Genomic DNA, 19,213 nt, shown 5'->3' with positions numbered 1-19,213 from the left:
GGAGGTTGTGTCACTTAAATTTGGAGTGGACTAAATCACAACAATTTTGTGGTTTTTCTCCTTTCAGTGGCATGTATGTAGGGGCAAAGGCAGCAAATGGTGGGAGTGATTCAGGGATGAGCCTTGGTAGGGCATAGTTGATAAGGGCTAGGGATTGACGAGAGGGGCACAGTGTACAGGTGAATGTGGGACCAAATGTGCAAGAGAGGAGAAAGTGGCTAGTGCAGGGGAGGTGGCTTAGGAGAGAATTGAGAGGGCAAGGGATTGGAGGGGTCACAGTGTGGACAAAGAATAGGATTTTGTAAAGGAGGCAAACTGGTGAAATCTAATAGGTTTTGTTTGGATAAGGGGATTTTGGAATTCTTGAATGGGGAAGGTGGTGGATTTGTGGGGGGTGGCAAGATCAAGGGTATGACCATCTTGTGTGTGGCTGATGTGGTGAGGTGGAATGGGAGCCCCCCATGGGGCTCACAGGCAGTGAGTAGGTTGAGGAATTGAGTGGTCAGGGTGTTTGAAGCTGAGTCAGCATGTATGATGAGTCCCCTAGTATGAGAGCAGGAGTTGGGGAGGAGAAAACAACTGTGGGCCAGGTATCAAATTCATTGAGAAAGGAAGGGAAATGACCTTAGGGTCTATAGACAGTAGCTGCCAGGGTTGTGATTGGGTGATATCAATATGAATAGCATGAACCTCAAAAAAAGAGAAGTTATGAGTGAGTGATGGTGGGCTTCATTCAGGAGAATATGATATGTAATAACCCCCTATTGCTCAGTTTTCCTATATGTCGCCTCTCCAGGGATGATTGCAGTCTCCTAGCAGGCAGAGACTTTGACTTATTACTTCTTTTAGATCTCTCTTCATGTAGAGTGTTCTGGCCATGGTATAGGCTCAATGAATACTGATTGATTGACTGAATGAAAAGATGTGGTATAGTCATTTAAAATTTTTAGTAATAAATTTGGTACCTTATCAAGTACTTCCTTGTAAAAACCTTCTAGCCTGGGGCAGCTAGGTGGCGCAGTAGATAAAGCACCAGCCCTGGATTCAGGAGGACCTGAGTTCAAATCTAGCCTCACACACTTGATACTTGCTAGCTGTGTGACCCTGGGCAAGTCATTTAACCCTCATCCCCCCCCCCAAAAAAACAAAACAAAACAAAACAAAGAAATCATCTAGTCCCACTTTTACCTGAGCCAGGAAACCTCCCCACAGTGCCATCTTTTAGATACCTCCAATGCCTGGGAATTCATCATTTCCCAAGGCACCTCATTCTTTAACTTCCACCCTATCCCCACCCCCCTTTTTGACTACTGTGATTGTTTGACTGAGCTAAAAACCTTCCTTCTTGTAAAGTCACTCCAAGGTCTACTGGAACAAATCTCATTCCTCTTTTACATTATCATTCAGATGTTTGAAGACAGTAATCATGACCTCATCAATCTCCCAGGCTAAAGAGTACATAGAATAATTGCATAGTAGAGATTTTTAGGAACCTTAGAAATTACCTAGTCCAGCCCATTCTTTTTAAATATGTGGAAACAGATCCAGAGATTAAGTGAAATAAATACCCAAGCAATCACATGGGGTCAGGGGAAACAGACCCAATATGAGGAAGAGCTCAAAATCACGACCATAGGCTTTGGTGCACTGACAAGGAGCAAGCAAAATTAAAGATACAGTGTGCTTCAGTGTTGCTGGAGTGAAACCTGAGAGTTACTAAGAATAACTTTGCATTTCCATGTGAAGCCAGGTTTGGGGTGTGTGAACCAGTATAGTCACAGGCTCAGGCACCATGCCTCCTTGCTGCCCTGGGCATTGAAGGAGACAAGACTTCATTTTCTCCCTAGGGTAGTTGTTTCATGCTCCCATTCACCTCAGAGTGATGAAAGTCACTGGGGTGACAATGTGGCATTTAGTTGTGCCATGGACTTAGGGGAAATTTGTTTTCGATGGAGCTATAGCTTGTGGTTGCTGATCTTTGACAGGAACTAATTCTTCTCTTCTTTTGGTACCCTTCAATAAGTAGTAATTGTTTTTTTAATAGCCTTAATTTCTTGACTAGGAAGATGCCTTCTCAGGAGGTACAGGGAATAGAATGTAACTTAAGAGGAGGGCCTGGAGATGTGGCTCTAGAAGCAGCCAGTACTGCCTTTTGTGGGTTTACCTTGGCAAGTTAGCAGTTGAGCTCCTAGAACTCACGCCACCCTTCTAAGTTGATGTCCCTTTCTCTACAGCAGCTGAACTTGGGAAGGCTTGATGCTTTTTTCCTGGCTTATAGAAGGCTCTTCTTTCTCCAGAGTTTTGCAGCTCAAGTGGCAGCTCGTCCTTCCAGCCCATCAAAAGACAAGTAAACATTCCTACAGCCCATGTGATGCCATCTACTTTGGGGACCTCTCCAGTCAAGCCAGCTTCCACCCCTACGGGGCTCCTTTCCTCCAAACCGCCTGTGTCAGGATTGTCTGAAAACGTGGGGTGGCCCCGGAATGGAGACCTCAGCACTATGAACAGGTCTCCAGGCCTGCCTAGGGATCTCATGTACCTCTGTGGAACTCCTGGGGAAAATGGAATTGAGCAGTCCTGGTTTCCTGCTTTGGGTCACGAAAGAGAAGAGGAGATGAGGAAGTTTGATACTCCCAACATGGAGCCAACCCTCAACCAGTCTGTACTGATGGAAACACTGTATTCAGATCCCTACTACCGATTTCCTCTGCAAAATCCAACAGCTGAGACAGGCAAAGAGTTGTACAAGGTGCTGCCTGAGTCTAAGAAGACCCCAGGTGTTGGGGCTGGATGTGAACAAAATGGGACCCATGCCATTGCTGGTGAGCTGCTTCAGGCAGCATCTGGCTTTTCAAAGCCTCTCCAGTCGCAGGGGTGGCTGCAAGCTCCTGACACTTGGCATTCCCAGGAACAGTCTTGTGAACTCAGCACATGCCGACAGCAGCTGGAGTCAATTCGGTTACAGATGGAACAAATGAAGGTAAACATCCCTTTTCTTGTTACTATAATGTTATCTTTGCTAAAACATGGTGTGATGAAAACAGTGACCTTGGGTTTAAAAGTCCTGTCTCTGACACCAGTTGGCTAGCTTGGGGTGGGGGTGGGGGGCAGGGAATTGCTTAACCCTCTATAAGCGTCTTGTCACATCTATAAGATGAGAAAAATCTTATTTGCCCTGCTGATGGTATAATAGAAAGAGCACCAGATCTGGAGCTATAAGAAGAGAGTTTGAATTCTGGTTCTGCCACTTAGTAGCTGTATGCATTAGCCTTCTATCCTACGCTTAGCACATAGGGTATTGCAAGAAAAATACTTGGTACATCTTAAAGCACTTTAGAAATGAGCATCGCTGGAGGTACAGTGCTGTTAATTATGCTTTTTTTTTTTTGTGGGGCAGTGAGGGTTGACTTGCCCAGGGTCACACAACTAGTAAGTGTCAAGTGTCTGAGGCTGAATTTGAACTCATGTCCTCCTGAATTCAGGGCCTGTATGTTGGGGCCCCTCCTAGAATTATTTAGGTTTTAGGTTTTGCCTTGAGTACTTATGGTTGACCTAGAATAGTCTTTAATAAAAAAAAAAAAGAGGAAAGATTACTTCTCTTGGAGATGGAGGTGTTAGACAAAAGAATGCTTTGAGACCACTGGTACTTAATAAGCAGAAAAGGTTTCTAAGAAAAGAGAAAGGCTTCAGCTGTAAGGGGAACTATTTCAGGGAAGTCCAAATGCTTCTGGATGATGATGCTGAGTGTGCGTGCGTGCGTGCGTGCGTGTGTGCGTGCGCGCGCGCACGCGCGCACTCCCACACTATATTATTTCCAAAGTTTTCATTATCTGATTTGATTCTTCCAACATCCTTGTGAGCTGGAAAGGCAGGAGCTGTTAGTCTCATTTTATAAATAAGGAAACCAAGACTTCAACTTAGTCAGAGTCACACAGCTAGTGTGGATAGAAGCCCAACTTCAAACCTACTTTTTCAGACTTCAGACCCATGGTGTTTTCCCAGTTAGCTACTTCCTCCAGTAAAGTGAATAGGGGTGGTAGGAAGAGGAATTCTTAGCCCCTAGCTGATGAGAACCAACTCAGCTGTGTGCTTTGTCTCTATTACCAGATAAAGCCCAACTGACCTTTCCTTAGAATTTAGAGCCTTGCTTGGGGGCAGGGCAGTATATAGCTTGCAGGCCGAGCCTCCTTCCTCATGAGTTTCCTCCAGTCCTAAAAGAGAGCTAAAATTAGTCAATAAACACTGGGTTCTCTCAGGCCCAGCCAACACAGAGCTCAGCTGAAGATCATGCTGGCCAGGGACCAGGTGTCTGTCACAGCTCTTCTGTCATTTCAATTCAGCAAGCTTTATAAGGATCTCTGCTATCTACGTGCACTGTTTAGGCATAGGAGACCAGAAGATGGAATACGGCACAGATCCTGCCCTGGGAGTTTAGACCAGTGGGTGGGGCAGAGGGATGAAAATAGGCCCGTGTACAAATATCTGGTCCAAGGCAGAACTGGTTGAGTACACACAGCATAGACCTTAAACTATGTGCAGTGAGAAATTGGAGAAAGAAGCCATTGTTCGGGGGGGGGGGGGGTGGAAAGACTGTACGGAGGAGGCAGGCCTTGAAAAAAGGCAGGCGTTCATTTGTCAGCGAGGAGCCCCTTTTGGTCATGGGGGATGGGTAGTGGGAGCAGAGCCTCCAAGAGGACAAGATAGATAGTGAGAGGGACCAGCTCAGTTGGATTGGAATGTCGCTTAGACATATGAGGAAAGGTACTGACAGCCTAGAACCTGTCCTTAGGTAGACGGACAGGATGGGGACTTCTGCTGTGAGTGTTCAAGGGCATAAGGCTGGCTGGTTAGCTCATTGAAGAAAAGACTTGAGGGAAACCTGATAACTTTCTTCACAAAGTGGGTCCTTAATAAATGCTTATTGATGAATTGATAGATTCTAGTGTTTGAAGGACAACAGTAGAAAAAGAATTGAACTTTTTCTCCTTGGCATCAGAAGGCAGAACTAGAAGAATGGGTAGAAGTTGCAGATGGGCAGATCTTAGCTAATGATACAGGAAAAATAAATACATACACACACACACACACACACACACATACACATTTTTTTTTTTAACAAAATCGGGGCTAAGTGACATGCCCAGCTTCACACAGCTAATAAGTGTCTGAAGCTGGATTTGAACTTGGGTCCTCCTGATTCCAAAGCTGGCGCTCCATCCACTGCACCACCTAGCTGCCCCTTTCCTATAAATTAATGTCCAAGTATGGAATTGGGTGGCCTTGGAAGGTGGAGAACAACCCCCACCTTCAGACAGAGGCTAAATGGATACTTTTCTTGGATATCATAAAAAGAATTGCTCTCCAGTAAGGTTTGGACTAAAGGAGCCTTCCAGCCATGAAAATGCCTGCAAAGGGAGAGGGGAGTCAGATTGTGGAAGGCTCTGAATGCTGGAATGGAAGTATTTTCTTCATTTTAGATGGGTAGGAAAGGCCCTGCAGGGTTCTGGGTAGCGACATTAAGTCACTTCCCATGGCCTGTTTGTCTTTCAGCTCCCAAATGGAGCCACTTGCCACCACCCCACAGCTTATGCTCCATCTTTGCCAGCGCAGTGGGTGAGCATCCTGAACAGCAACGAGAGCCTCCTGAAGGAAAAGGATCTCCTCATCAACAAGTAAGGGCAGAGGGAGAAGGGAATAGCCATCCGAACATAACTTCCTGCCTTTTCATATTTGCCTCCAAGATACTCTCAGTGCCTAGTAGCGAAAGAGCTGCCTTAATATCTAGCCTGTTCTTGAGTGTGCTTAACATTACCTTGGGGGTATGTGTCATTTTGAGGGGCAGACGACTGACTTACTCATTTTTAGTTGTTTGTCCCTTCCCCCAGAAATCCTTTTCCTTCTTCCCTTCCCTATCATCAGCCCAGACCTTGAGATTCTCATCTCAGTTAAATAGGACCGATTGTGTCCGTCTGCTTAGGGAAAGGGAAGGCTCCAGTTTCAGGCAGGCTGTCGCTCAAGAAGTTTGCTTTGACATGTGCCTGTGCTTGACTTTGCTGGCTCTTTACAGGCAGAGGCAGCATATCTCTCAGTTGGAACAGAAAGTTCGTGAGAGTGAGCTTCAGGTCCACAGTGCCCTGTTGGGTCGCCCTGCCCACTATGGGGGTGTCTGCATGCTGAGACTGCAAGTAAGTAACAGCCAAAGGTCCAGGGCACTGTTGTAGGGGTGCGTGTGTATGTTTCTACCTCTCAGACTGGGGATGGCCTGGGATAGCACACAAAGGGCAGATTGTTACAGAGATAAAATACAGTAACTGCTCTTAAACAGTTCATACTATAGTGAGGCAGTGTGGTGTAGTGGAAAGAGCACTGGGTTCAAGTCAGGAGAGACCTGGGGCTCAAATCCTGCCTCTGACACCTCCCATTATAACTACAGACAGATAGCTTTACTTCTCTCAGTTTTCTCATCTGTAAAGGGAGGAGAATATAGTAGTACTTACTTGTGAGGATCCGATCAGACAATAAATATACATCACTTTGCAAACTTTTGATTGCTGTGTCAGATATTATTTGGTTTTTGTTTTTGTTTGGTTTTTTTGTGGGGCAATGAGGGTTAAGTGACACACCCAGGGTCACACAGCTAGTGTCATGTGTCTGAGGCTGGATTTGAACTCAGATCCTCCTGAATCTAGGGCCAGTGCTTTATCTACTGCGCCACCTAGCGGCCCCCCAGATATTATTATTGGGAAGACACACAGAATCAAAGGCTTCAGTCTTTACCATAATATGAAGTAAAATTTGAAATTGCAATAGGAAAAAATACAAAGCACTGCGGCAGCTCCCAGGAGGAAGTGGTCACTCTCCAGTGGGATGCCAGGCATGGATTCAGGGACTGGGCCTTGAAGGATGAATAGAAATTACAAGAGGGTGTTTTGTGTGGAAGAAGCTGTGGGCAAAAGCACAGGGACATAGAAGTGAGGAAGCATGTTAGGGTCATAGCAAAGAGTTCAGAATTCAACTCAGTCTTTATTAAGTACTGACATGTACTCAGCACTGAGAGGGGTGGTGAAAAAAGTATTCCATATTGTCTTCTTATTTGGTGTTGTAAAAGCATTCAGTATTGTAATGGATATTGCCAATATCTAACTAGATATTGGCCCAGGGCCAGAGGAGAGCTTCAGGGGCTTCAGGTGTGAGTGGGGCAAGGCATTTAGAATGGTGTGAAGGTCCCCAACCCAGTCAGTTCTCCCCCAACTTCCTTTTGTTTTACAGATGAGGGAGAGGGAAGGAAATAAGCATTTAAATAGCACCTACTATGTGCCAGGCTCTGTGCTTTGCACTTTTACTAATATCTCACTTTGAGGTGAAGAAACAGCCCCACTGTAAGGGATGACTTCCCTGAAGTTCTTTAGATCAGAGCAGCAGAACTGGCTCTAGAGAGGCAGTAGGACACCGGACTCGGAGTCAGCAAGAGCTGTGTTCAATCTCACTTGAGACACATGCTCGTTGTGTGACCCAGGAAAGGCGCTTGGCTTCTCTCTAAAGGGAGGAAGTTGGGTGCATTAGCCTCTAAAGATCCTTCTGGCTCCAAATCTTTGCTGCTAATCCAATACTCTTTCCACGAGGCCAAATTCCCAACGGATGGAGACAGTGCTAGAGGGCAGCCATAACAGCCATCAACCTTGGCTTCCCTTCCCCCCACCCCCACCCCCAAACCTGCAGAGCAAACCAGTTAGAGGAGGGAACAGACAGCTGTATTGCTGAGGAACTGATGAAGGGAAATGGCCTTCCCCCATAAGGGCCTATGCCCTTTGACTCTGTGTTACTTAGCCAGACTTGATTTCCCCACTTATCTGCTGAGTCCAGGAAATTTTCTGTTGGTTCATTCATATTGACTCAAAAACCCAGTTCTGTTTATGAACTCTATGACCATGGGCAAGTCACTTCATTTCCTTAGATCTCAGTTTCTTCACCTTATGTTATCTGAGTGTAAAGTGTGTGTGTGTACATGTGTGTGTACGTGTATGTATGTATGTATGTATATAGCCAAGAACTGAGGCACTTGTCACACGTAGGGCATCTCTCTGGCAGGAGTTGCAGCGAGAGAACACTTTCCTTCGAGCACAGTTTGCTCAGAAGACAGAGGTTCTCAGTAAAGAAAAGATGGAGCTTGAAAAGAAACTCTCTGCCTCAGAAGTGGATGCACAGCTCATTCGGGAGTCCCTCAGGGTGGCGTTGCAGAAACATTCAGAAGAAGGAAAGAAACAAGAGGAAAGGGTGAGTGAGAGATGGTTGGGCTGCCCTCTAATTGGAAAGGTATTTGGAGGCATCCAGAGACAAGTTGGGGCTCTCCTTGCCAAGGCCATGATGCTGGTGGCCATGCCAGGAGCAGATGTGAGCCAGGTAGGAGGGCTCCCAAGACCATGTTTTCTGAGCATCAGCGCTGCCTGCCTGTTCTGGTTACCTACCCTGAGGTAAATAGAGTAGTACTTGGGCATTCCCCACTGTTCACTCCCCCATTCTCTCAGACCTTGCCAGCTGGCAGAGGAGAGAAGCAGTTACACCATTATTCCTGGTTTCAGTTTGCTTGGTTTTCTTCCTCCTGTGGACTAAACATGGAGAGAAGTTTATGTTTGCAACTACTTGGAAAACTTAGAATACTGGTCAGTCTACTTGTGATTGCCCTGAAAGGTACCTGGACACCATGGATGCTGGCCCATTTCCATTGGCTCTGGTCTCCCATTCCTCTAATCCTCAATTCCTCAAGTTTCTGTATTCTTACAGAGTGGCAGCTGAGAGTAGTAGAAAGAACAGTGGGCCAGCGTTGAGGCAGGAGACTTTGGCCCAAATCTTGGCTCCTTTGCTTAGTGTCTATGTGGTTGTGACATGGCATTTCCCTGACCTTCAGTTTCCTCTGGTAGAAAAGGGTTAATAACGTACTGCATTCTTACCTCATAGCCTTGCTGTGCCTGGAGTTCTTTGGAAACCATGAAGCATTAGAAAAATAGGAGGCATTACCACACAGCTTTTCAGGTGTAAATAGTGATAGTTTCACCTGAGCCAGGACCATCAGCTCATTAATGAGTCATCCTTTGGTCACATTTTCCCCTTTAGTTCTATCAGTTGCTTCCTCTGAGATCAGTCAGTGTCTATTTCCTTTCACTGACTTTTTTTTTTTTACTTCCCTTTTGGTTGTGTCTTCTGAAAATAAGAATATCTACATTTCTATAGTACTTTTTGGTTAACAAAATGCTTTTTTCAGAGCAGCGTTTTAAGGTGGGTAGCATAAGTATTATTAGCCCTATTTTATAGATGAGGAAACTGAGGAGGATCAGAGAAGTATATATGTCAAGGCTGGGTCTTAAATGGAATTCTTTTTCTACTATATTATGTTTTTTAAACTTAGACTTTGTAGGTAGAATTTACCTTTTCCAGTGATTTGTTTATTGTGCAGCTGATGGGGTTTTTTTGAGGGGGGGCGGGAGATGTATTGTTAGTCCACCTAGGTGAACCAGACAGGATGCATGCCTTTGGAAGGAAATGCATCTACTTTTAAGGCCCCCTAAGGATTGGTGACCTTCTCATTCCTTGTTTGAAAAGTGCTGGCATTCTAAATCTGTAACTGGTGCCCCAATCTCAAATGACCTGTTAATCTTTCTCATGTTCCCTGCCCTTATCACAGTGCAACGTCATCCTGAGTCCCAAGGGAAAGGCTACTCGTTGCAGGCTTACCTCTCAATTGTAATTGCCAAAGGGAAAAGATTGTTTATTTGAAAAAAGAAGGTTGACATTCTGGGTCTGATAGAAACAAACCCTGAGCCAACTGAGACAGAAAAGTGACTTCCCTTCACACAGGTCAAGGGACGGGACAAACACATTAACAACCTGAAAAAGAAATGTCAAAAGGAGTCGGAGCAAAATCGGGAGAAACAGCAGCGAATCGAGACCCTGGAGCGCTATCTGGCTGACCTACCCACTAGGGAGGATCATCAGAAGCAGAGCCAGAAGGTAGAAATAGTATCTGACCTGTTGGGAGGAAATGGAATCACCCAGGAAGTTTATAGGTTACTCTAGAGTGGGAAAGGACCTGAGGAATCTAATCTGATTCCTTCATTTTACAGAGAAGGAAATTGAGGCCCAGAGAGGTCAAGTGACTTGAGGAAGGTCATACCACTGGAAGCAGAGCTAGAATGCAGACCTAGGCCGTCTGACTCCTAGTCCAGTGTTCTTTTCTCTCTACCATGCTACCTCTCAAGCCTCTGTGCTTCCTCAAAGGAAAATTCCAAGTATACAATGTTCAAAGTTGTGGGCTGTTCATTGGCGGTTGGATTGAAAACACCTTGAGGTCCCTGGGGGAGAAGCACTCCTGACTTGTTGGATCTGAGCCTGGCCTTCTGTCTCTAGCTCCGGGAATTAGAGCTGAAGAACTCAGATCTGCAGGAGCAAATGACAGATCTAGAGAGAAAGCTGGGAGAGGCCCGGGCAGGCTGCTCAGAGCGGGAATCTCAACTTGAGAGCCTGAAACAGAGAGAACGGGAACTCCTCTCTGCTGTGCACAGGTAAGCAGCCCCACCCCAGGACTGCTCTCAGCTCCCTTAGTCAGCTTTAGGAACAAAATAACAAGGCACCTCAGCACCTAAGGGAAAGATAACTTGGGAGGTGGCACCTGCTTCTCTAGTTAGTAACCGTTACTGAACACTCTGGTTGTTCTTTCCTGGTTTGTCGTGGGATGGTAGACAAATAAATCACATTAGCAGCCCCTGGGCCCTTGTTTTTCTCTGCAGAAAGTGCAGCAGCACCTGAGTGAGACAGGAGGAGAGGGTTGGAAGGGGAGTGAGCCAAAGAGCCTCGGCCCTACTTACTCTAAAAAGAGAGAGCAGTTAGGGCAGGAGGCTGGCACGTGGATGGGATAACCTGTTGAGACACTTTGTCTTTCAGTTTGCAAGATAAACAGTGTTCGAAGAAGGCTGGTGGAGGGAGCCTGGTTCAACAAGTGGAAAGCCCCAAAGTGGAGACTGAATCTTTGCAGAAAGAGTGTGATTGCCTCAGGAAGGTGACTGATAGTGTGTGCCCTGGTCTAGTGGGAGGGGAGGGAGAGCTATAGGGAAGGCCTTGCACCTGGCCACCTTCAGAACAGCTGATCTTCTCAGTCGAGCTAATGCATTTTACAACTCTTCTGTCTAGTGCTTTGTGTTTTCCAAAATGGGAGTCAGGCAGGGAACAGCTTTCTTTGGTGATTTTTAAAATGTGTTTTATGGTAACACTTCACTGGATAACTTTTGGGGAACCAGGAAGAACAAAATATAAGACCCTCTGGCCAGCCAGGGTTCTGGCACTAAAGCTCATCCCCAGTTCTCATGGTTTAGTCCTTCTGCCAGAATTTCTTTACGCTTATTTTACACACAATTCTAATATGCTAGATTAGCTGGTTTAACAGCTTTTTACAGACTAGAAACAACAAACTGAAGAACAGGGGTTGCTACTGAAGGTTATCATACTGTTAAAGCTAAGTAGTCGCGAATATTTGGGTCTATATTTACATTGTCATCTATAATCATTTGTCATTTTGGTTTGTTAGAAATAGTGTGGGGCAGCTAGGTGGCGCAGTGGATAGAGCACTGGCCCTGGAGTCAGGAGTACCTGAGTTCAAATCCAGCCTCAGACAATTAACACTTACTAGCTGTGTGACACTGGGCAAGTCACTTAACCCCAATTGCCTCACTAAAAAAAAAAAAAAGAGTGTGCTTGCTTTTCACAAGTACATGTGAATTGCATGTGGTATGTTTCCTAACAGGGGATACCTGGCCTGATATTTTTCTATGATGGCAATTTTTATCAAGCTTCAGGATCTGTCTTGAAGGAAAACCTGATATAATGATTGTCCTTCACAGTAGAACTAGAAATAATACCATAATTAAGTTCACTTTCTGTTTATGCATGTCCTTGTTATACTAATGGATAGACTGGGCCAACATACAAGTAAGGAAAGAATATTGACTTGGTCGATCTAGGGGAGATTGCAGTTTAACCTGCAGCTCAAATTGTTTGCTGCAAAAGCCCATCTCTTTCACGTCATTCTGCCTGTGATGCTCTGTGGCTACAAATCATGATCTTAGAAGAATTCAAGTTATAGCTCAGAGAGCAATAGAAATGCACGATGGATAACAAGTGAAAGGAAGAGGAAAGAATCAGGAATGACTAAGGCTGTAAGCTAGAGTGATCGATTGAAGGAGGTGGGATTGAGGGAAGGTGACTGCTCTGTTCCTTGCCATCCCATCAGGCAGACAGAGCAGCCTCTGAGAGTATCGCTAGGTCACTAGAGCTGCTTCCAGATGAGTTCTGCTTAGGACAGCTTGAGTTTTAGAGAGTTGTTGGGATAGCCAGGTGTGGCAGGGGGTGATGTGGGACTGAAATTCAAGAGTGAGATTAAGACTCAATATCTAGATTTAGGGTCCATCTGAGTAGATATGATCATCATTGAGGTTCTTGAAAGAGAGAATAGAGAGAGAGAAGGAAGGGTGGACCTCAGACAGTCAGGTAAGGGACAAGAGATGGATGACCCATCAAAGGCATGGGCAGACAGGGCAGAGCCCAAATGAGGAGAGAGCAGGGCCGTGCTTCATGATTTTGGGTGGAATAGACAAATACTACTAGGAATAGCTGACATTTACTTGGAGCTATAAAGTTTATGGAGCCACTTTGATCTCAGCAACTAGGGAAGATCCCGTCTTCATTTTTACAGAAACAAGTTTGGAGCAGTGATGGGACTTGAGTCCCCCTTGGTCTCCTGAATTCAGACTCATTGGTCTGCCCATTTCACCGCACAGCCTTTCAGTTATAAATGGAACATTCAAGAACTCAAAGGACATGGTAGTCTAAGGTTACTAGAGAGGCAATTAATTTGAGAAAGATTTCCATCCAAAAGACTTAAGTTTTGCTACTCTACAGGGTAAGCAGACTTCATTAATGAAGAAATTCACTCATGTTACTAATACATCTTTCAATTCAGTAAATGTTGATGGAAGTGTCTCCTATGTGCTAAGCATTATAAAGGGATAGGAAAGTAAAGGAGGCCCTGTTTCCAGAAATGCTACCTAAGTGGAGCACAACTACAGTCATTTCCTCTTCCTTTTCCCTCACTCTCTAAGTCCATTCGTTGCCACCATTTCCTCAATTCTTCCTTTACAGCTTCCTTTTTCTCCCTTCACACAGCTACTACCCTAGTTCATCCCTTTATAATCTCTTGCCTGACATGTTTCAATAGCTTGCTAATTGATTTCTCCCTTTTCCAGTCTTCCTCCAATCCATTCCCCACACAGCTGCCAAATTACTGTTCCTAAAACATAGATCTGAGCTCCAAAATCTTCTATAGCCTCAAGGATAAAACACAAACCTTCACAGTCTGGTTCCCACCTACCCTCTACCTTTTTGGTTTTTTTTGGTGAGGCAATTGGGGTTAAGTGACTTGCCCAGGGTCACACAGCTAGTAAGTGTTAAGTGTCTGAGGCCAGATTTGAACTCAGGTCCTCCTGAATTCAAGTCCAGTGCTCTATCCACTGCGCCACCTAGCTGCTCCTCCTACCCTCTACCTTTAATCTCCTACTATTCCTAGTCACACACACTATGTTCTAGCCAAAGTAGACCACCAGCTGTTACTCAAACTGGATGGTTCCTCTCCCATCTCCATGCCTTTACACAGACTGGCCCCCACCCTAAACTACCCTCCTTTGCCTCTTAGAATACCCAGCTTCCCTTGAGGCTGAGCTTAGGCGCCTCCCATGGGAACTTTTCCTGGTTTTGCCCCCAGATACCTGGTTGTTAGCATTCTCTCTCCCTCTCAGTTTTGTCTTAACTGATCTGTGTATGTGATATTTTTTCCTCCACTTTCTTTTTCCCTGGCACACGGGCTTCTTAATGGGGATCTTTTTTAGGGGGGTGGGAGCTTTTTATCCAGTAGCAAGCTCAGTGCCTTGCCTGTAGTGGGCACTTCGTAAATATTTTTTGAAGTAAGACTTCAAATCAACAGGAGAGGGAGGGACAGAGAGAGAGAGAGAGAGAGAGAGAGAGAGAGAGAGAGAGAGAGAGAGAGAGAGAGAGAGAGAGAAGGGGAGACCATCAAGTCCAATACCATCATTTTCCAAAAGAGCAGGAGGCTGAGGTGCAGACCTAGTGAGGAGCACAACCAGTATGTAACCACAAAGTCCTTTCAGGCTGGTACTCTTTCCATTACACTATGACAGGGATTTTTTTCTCCCAAGATTCTTGGCCATCTTGCACTCAGCACACATCCTGCTCAATCCTTTTCCTGCCAACAGTATTCATTTATAATGACCAAGATCAGTGGTTCAGACCAGGGGTTAGTAAACCAGAAGCCCCAGGGCCAGATGCTGCCCACCACTTGTTTTTGTACAGTCTGCAAGTTAATCATGGTTTCTTATATTTTTAAGTACCATAAAAACTTGATTTTAAAATATAAAAATCATTCTTAGCTCACGGCTGTAAAAAAACAGGTAGTAGTTGCCACCAAACCCTGGTTTAGCTGGTGCCAGAGAGACAGAACAATGAGTCATTTTATGTTGTTTACTTTCCTCACAATGATTCTGTTGGAGGGAAAGCAAATAGTATGATCCCCATTTTACAGATGAGGAAGCTGAGATGTAGGTTAAGGGATTTGCCCACAGACACATAGCTAGTACATTTTGAAACCCAGGTCTTCTGAATCCAAGGCCAGTACTTTTTCTGCTCTTCAGTTAACTCACTACTGAGCTAACCAAGCTGCCAGAATCAATAAACAGGTATTTATTGCATACTCTGTGTTAAGAACTGTGCTAAGGAGAGAGAGGAGATGCAAACACAAAGAAAAGAACAATCCCCACTCAGAGAATTCATGACCTGGATCTTAGCTGTACCAGAGTCAACCAGAACCTACAGCACTGTGAGGCTAGTGTGCCACTGACGTTTGATAGTGCAAACTCACTTGCGGGGAAATAAGCGCTGGCATTTTCCCTTTTCTTTGCCTTTTAGATTGTGGATAAGCAACAGAAGAAAATAGATCAGTTGTGTTCACAAGTGAAGGTAAGCAGGTGCCAGATCTTCACAAATATATTCAATACATCCCAGAAGTTGTATGCAAAGCAGATCTTTGTGTGGTTTTCAGAGGTATGTTCCTACAGGAAGAATTTCTGCCCTCCACCCATCACATAATGGAATTGCAGTCAATAATCCCAGAGCCTGCTATGCCCCTTTGGCATTGTGTGGTCTGGGCTACTTATATTTAGCTTTTTAGAGTTGTCCAGTAGGGAAATTAGTCTGGTAACAGGCTGTCCCTTCTGAACATTTAAATGCATGAAAATATTACAATGTAGCAGTTTTGTTGGGAAGTCTTACTGCCTCTTTGGGACCCAAAACCATATAATTCTATTGTTCTGGGTAGTTAACATGGGTCTTTAACCATATGATGCTTTTTGCAAGGGGGTGGGGGTGTAAGCATGACCTGATTTATGTTGTATTGATCCAAATACATCTTGTGCTTCCCAGACCTGCCTAATCTCCCCATCCTCCTCAGGACTGGCTTGTATAAAACCTTAGTATGACCTCTAATTGGTCCTGTTTTAAGGGCTGTGGCTGATTTGGGGGAGCACCCCTTGTCTGTGCATATCTGGATTTCAGTCCTCACTGTCATCCTTCTTCAGTCGATGCCAAGTTGAGGCATGGCAGTGACCCTGGGCTTTTTTAAAGGGGTATCAGCCAAGCACAAACTGTGTCATAACCTACAGAGCTGCATGTGGGGGAACCCCTCCATCTTATTAAAGAGATGCATGGGAAACACCTAGAAAAGAAGTTGTAATCCCAGAGTCCATGTCATACTAACATAATATCCTTTTTGGACAGGGTTACTAGACTGAAGGCGGTCTCCTAAGGAGTGAGAGTGCCTCAGAGATCTCTCCTTGACTCTGAGCTGTTGAATGATTTTATCAGTCTTGGATAAAGGCATAGATTCAGTGCTTTGTGAATTGGTAGCAGACCCTCACCTGGGAGGGCTAGCTGACAGATGGGTCAGGGTCTGATCACAAATACATTGGCAGCATGGGGCAGCTAGATGGCACGGTGGTTAAGCACCGGCCCTGGAGTCAGGAGGACCTGAGTTCAAATCCGGCCTCAGACACTTGACACTTACTAGCTGTGTGACCGTGGGCAAGTCACTTAACCCCCATTGCCTGCAAAAAAAAAAAAATTATAAAAACAAACAAACAAACAAAAAAAAAACCAAATACATTGGCAGCACCTTGGAAGTTGGCCTGAATCAGATACAGTGGGTTCAGAAAAACTCATCATTGGAGTAGGAAAAGACCAGAAGATGAGGTGATGCTGGGTTGTCCCTAGTTAGACAGGCTTTAATTGGAAAAAAAGATCTCTGGGTTTTAGTGAGCTGAGTATGAGCTCAGATGTGATGGCAGCCAGGAAAGACTGCCAAGAGAAGCCTGGGGTCCAGAAATAGGGAGTGATAGTCCCGCTGGACTCTGCCCTTGTCAGACTTTTCACACATCTGGTGTTTGTTTGGATTACTACAGGTTGGACTAGTTGGCATTGAAGGCCCCTTCCAACTCTGAAATTCAGTGGCTGCTGGCCTTTCCCTGTACCTCACCCTGGCCGTCTCAGTTTCAGGCCTTTGACCATATTCACTTTCCAGAGAGAAGGTCTTTCTTTTCTTCCTCCTTGATGCTACCCAGGCCTTTTGAAAGCTAAGTTGTCCTTGGGTCCAGCTTTCCCTGAAGCCTTGCTTGATCCTCCCATTCTGTCAGTCACCTGGCTCTTTGGCCTTGGATAGCCCTTACCAAAGCCGCTGGGTGGGAAATTGGCAGAAGCCAGTCTCAGCTTCTGGTGGCTGGCTTGTAATCCTTTGCTCTCTCCACTCCCTTTGGTGGCCCCCAGAGCCTGGAGGCAGAAGTGGCCCAAGAAGAAGGAGCTGGTCAAGCCTTGAAGGAGGAAGCCAGAAGGAGGGAAAATGCCTTGGAGCAGCTGCGCTTGGCAGTAAAGGAGGTGAGAACAGGGTAAGAGTCTGGGGCCTTGGAGGCCAGGGTTTCTCTATTGGAGACCAGTTGGGATTCCTTTCTACAGGACCTATCTGGCTCAATGCAGAAAACAGCTTAACCAACTCCCCTGCCGGTATACAGGCGTGTTGGCTGGCCCCTAGACTCCTGGGTTTTAGCGCCGTCCCCATCCCCTCCCCTCCTCTGCCACCATTTGATGTTGAGGCTTGTGGAGATGACATCAGCAAATGGACTTTTGGACTATTAAAACTTTTTTATAAAAAATATTTTGTATTTTGAACCCCCCACCCCCTGGATTTAATTTCCCTAGAATGTTTTCTGTATTTAGTCTCTGTTCTTCTTGCCTTGTACAGTGAGTTGAACAGGAAGCAGAGTTCAAAGAGTTCTTTAACTGGGCTCAGCCCCAGGTTAAGGCTAAAGTGGGTGGGAACTGGGGGAGGGAAAATCTGTTCAGCATCTTCTCAGAACGTCAGAGAGAAAGAGTAGTGGGGTGAAGTTACCATCCTTCATAGGTCTAGTGTTCAATGAGGGATGGGTTCAGCTGCAGTTGGAGTTGTGGGGGGAGGAGGGCAGTGTTCAATGCCAGTTAATTCAAGGTGGCAGAATCCAAGTCCCTGAAGCCTGGAAGGGAATCTAAAGATCTAATCATACAAAGATTCTTTCCAACTCAAAAGATCTTATAGTTCCATCAGTACCTTCTGTGTCATTCAGTTGTGTCTGACTGTGACCTCATGTCAGGTTTTCTTGGCAAAGATATTGAAGTGGTTTGCCATTTCCTTCTCCAGTAGATTAGATAAACAGAAGTTTAGTGACTTGCCCAGGGTCACACAGCTAGTGAGTGTCTGAGGCTGAATTTGAACTCATCTTCCTGACTCCAGGCCCAGCACTCTGTCCACTGAGGCATCTAGCTGCCCAAATACCATCGACAGTAACTAGCTGAAGGTCACACAGGCCATGAAGCCCAGTCTCCAGGACACTTTCCCAAATCCTAGGCACACACTGGTCACCTAAGCCTCTGCTCCTCTTGCTGCCTCTTCTTTCCTCGACTCCCTCACAAAGAGATGGGGCCCGGCCAGCCTGGCCCAGAGCCGCTCTTGTTAGGGTGGAGGGGAAAGATTGAAACCAGTATCTCCAGCGGAGGTTTTGTTCTCCTCAGATTTCACTTGTATGTGTTCAGGCTTCTCTAATGGCCTGGCTAACAGTGTTGGCTGAGGCACTGGCTGCAGATGCATTTCCAAGGGGTGGAGAGTAACTTCTCTGGTTCCTGAATAGGAACCTGCAGGCTGGTGACTCAGGTCCCCTGTGGGAAGCAGCTACTGTGGCAGGCCAAGGCTTCACAGAGAAAACACTCCCTTTCTAGGCGGGTGGGAGGATAGAGTCAGACCCTGCTATCTGGGGGCCCAACCCAGGGCCTGGCTGCCTGCTGCTGACTCAGAGCCTTATGTCTACCCGCCCCCAGCCTGGATTTAATCATGGCTTGCCCGTGTGCTCAGCTTTCAGGGCAGAACCAAGACCTGATTGAGAAGAACCTGACCCTCCAGGAGCACCTTCGCCAGGCCCAGCCAGCATCTTTGCCCTCTGCAGACACAGCTCAGCTAGCCCAGGAACTGCACCATGAGCTGGGCAGCTGCCTGCATGATCTGCAGGCTGTATGCAGCATTGTGACCCAGAGGGCCCAGGGCAAAGACCCCAACCTATCCCTTCTCCTGGGCATCCATTGTAAGTCTCAAGGCCAGGGTGGGTGCTGGGGGGGTCTGGGGAGGAAATGATCCTCATTAAGCAACACAGAACTAGAAGGAAGCTGCCAGTCCTTTGAGCCCAGTGGTGGTCATCCAGTTGTCAAGTGTCTAAGCAGGCATAATCATATCCAGCTAGAGCCCTGGGAGGTGTGTCATATAGGTGTCATCTCCTTTTACACACAAGCAGTTTCAGACCCAGAGATGCACAGGGACTTGCTCAGGTCACCCAGCAAGAGTTACACTTAGGCCTCAATCACAGGCCTCTGAGGCCAGCATTTCCACCTTAGTCTCCTTGAGGAACTGAAAGGCTTATCTTTTTTTAAAGTCCCTTAGTTCCTTGCACATAGTAGGTTCTAAATCAATATTGGTTGGTCTGATCCAAGATGGACCCAAGGCCCATGGGTAGGGGATAAGCTGCCCCTTGAG

General features: G+C 46.0%; 1 protein-coding gene across 5 annotated transcripts in view; it reads left to right on the top strand.

Annotated features, from left to right (window-relative positions):
* Window positions 1-19,213, top strand: part of CEP85 (centrosomal protein 85) — a 40,317-nt gene that overhangs the window by 19,362 nt on the left and 1,742 nt on the right. The window contains exons 4-13 of one of the 5 annotated variants that reach the window (XM_043997876.1): window positions 2,298-2,980; window positions 5,551-5,672; window positions 6,068-6,185; window positions 8,089-8,274; window positions 9,853-10,005; window positions 10,402-10,556; window positions 10,936-11,050; window positions 15,022-15,072; window positions 16,930-17,037; window positions 18,542-18,767. In XM_043997876.1, the coding sequence (XP_043853811.1) occupies window positions 2,298-2,980; window positions 5,551-5,672; window positions 6,068-6,185; window positions 8,089-8,274; window positions 9,853-10,005; window positions 10,402-10,556; window positions 10,936-11,050; window positions 15,022-15,072; window positions 16,930-17,037; window positions 18,542-18,767 (1,917 nt within the window). Of the gene's footprint in view, window positions 1-2,234; window positions 2,981-5,550; window positions 5,673-6,067; window positions 6,186-8,088; window positions 8,275-9,852; window positions 10,006-10,401; window positions 10,557-10,935; window positions 11,051-15,021; window positions 15,073-16,929; window positions 17,049-18,541; window positions 18,768-19,213 lie in introns of those variants that run through there. The other 4 variants (XM_043997880.1, XM_043997881.1, XM_043997878.1 and 1 more) reach the window with 4 other exon arrangements.

Source organism: Dromiciops gliroides, chromosome 3 (assembly GCF_019393635.1).
Source record: "Dromiciops gliroides isolate mDroGli1 chromosome 3, mDroGli1.pri, whole genome shotgun sequence".
NCBI classification, from domain to species: domain Eukaryota; kingdom Metazoa; phylum Chordata; class Mammalia; order Microbiotheria; family Microbiotheriidae; genus Dromiciops; species Dromiciops gliroides.
The sequence above is the reverse complement of the archived record's forward strand: the minus strand, read 5'-3'. Positions and strand labels throughout refer to the sequence as shown.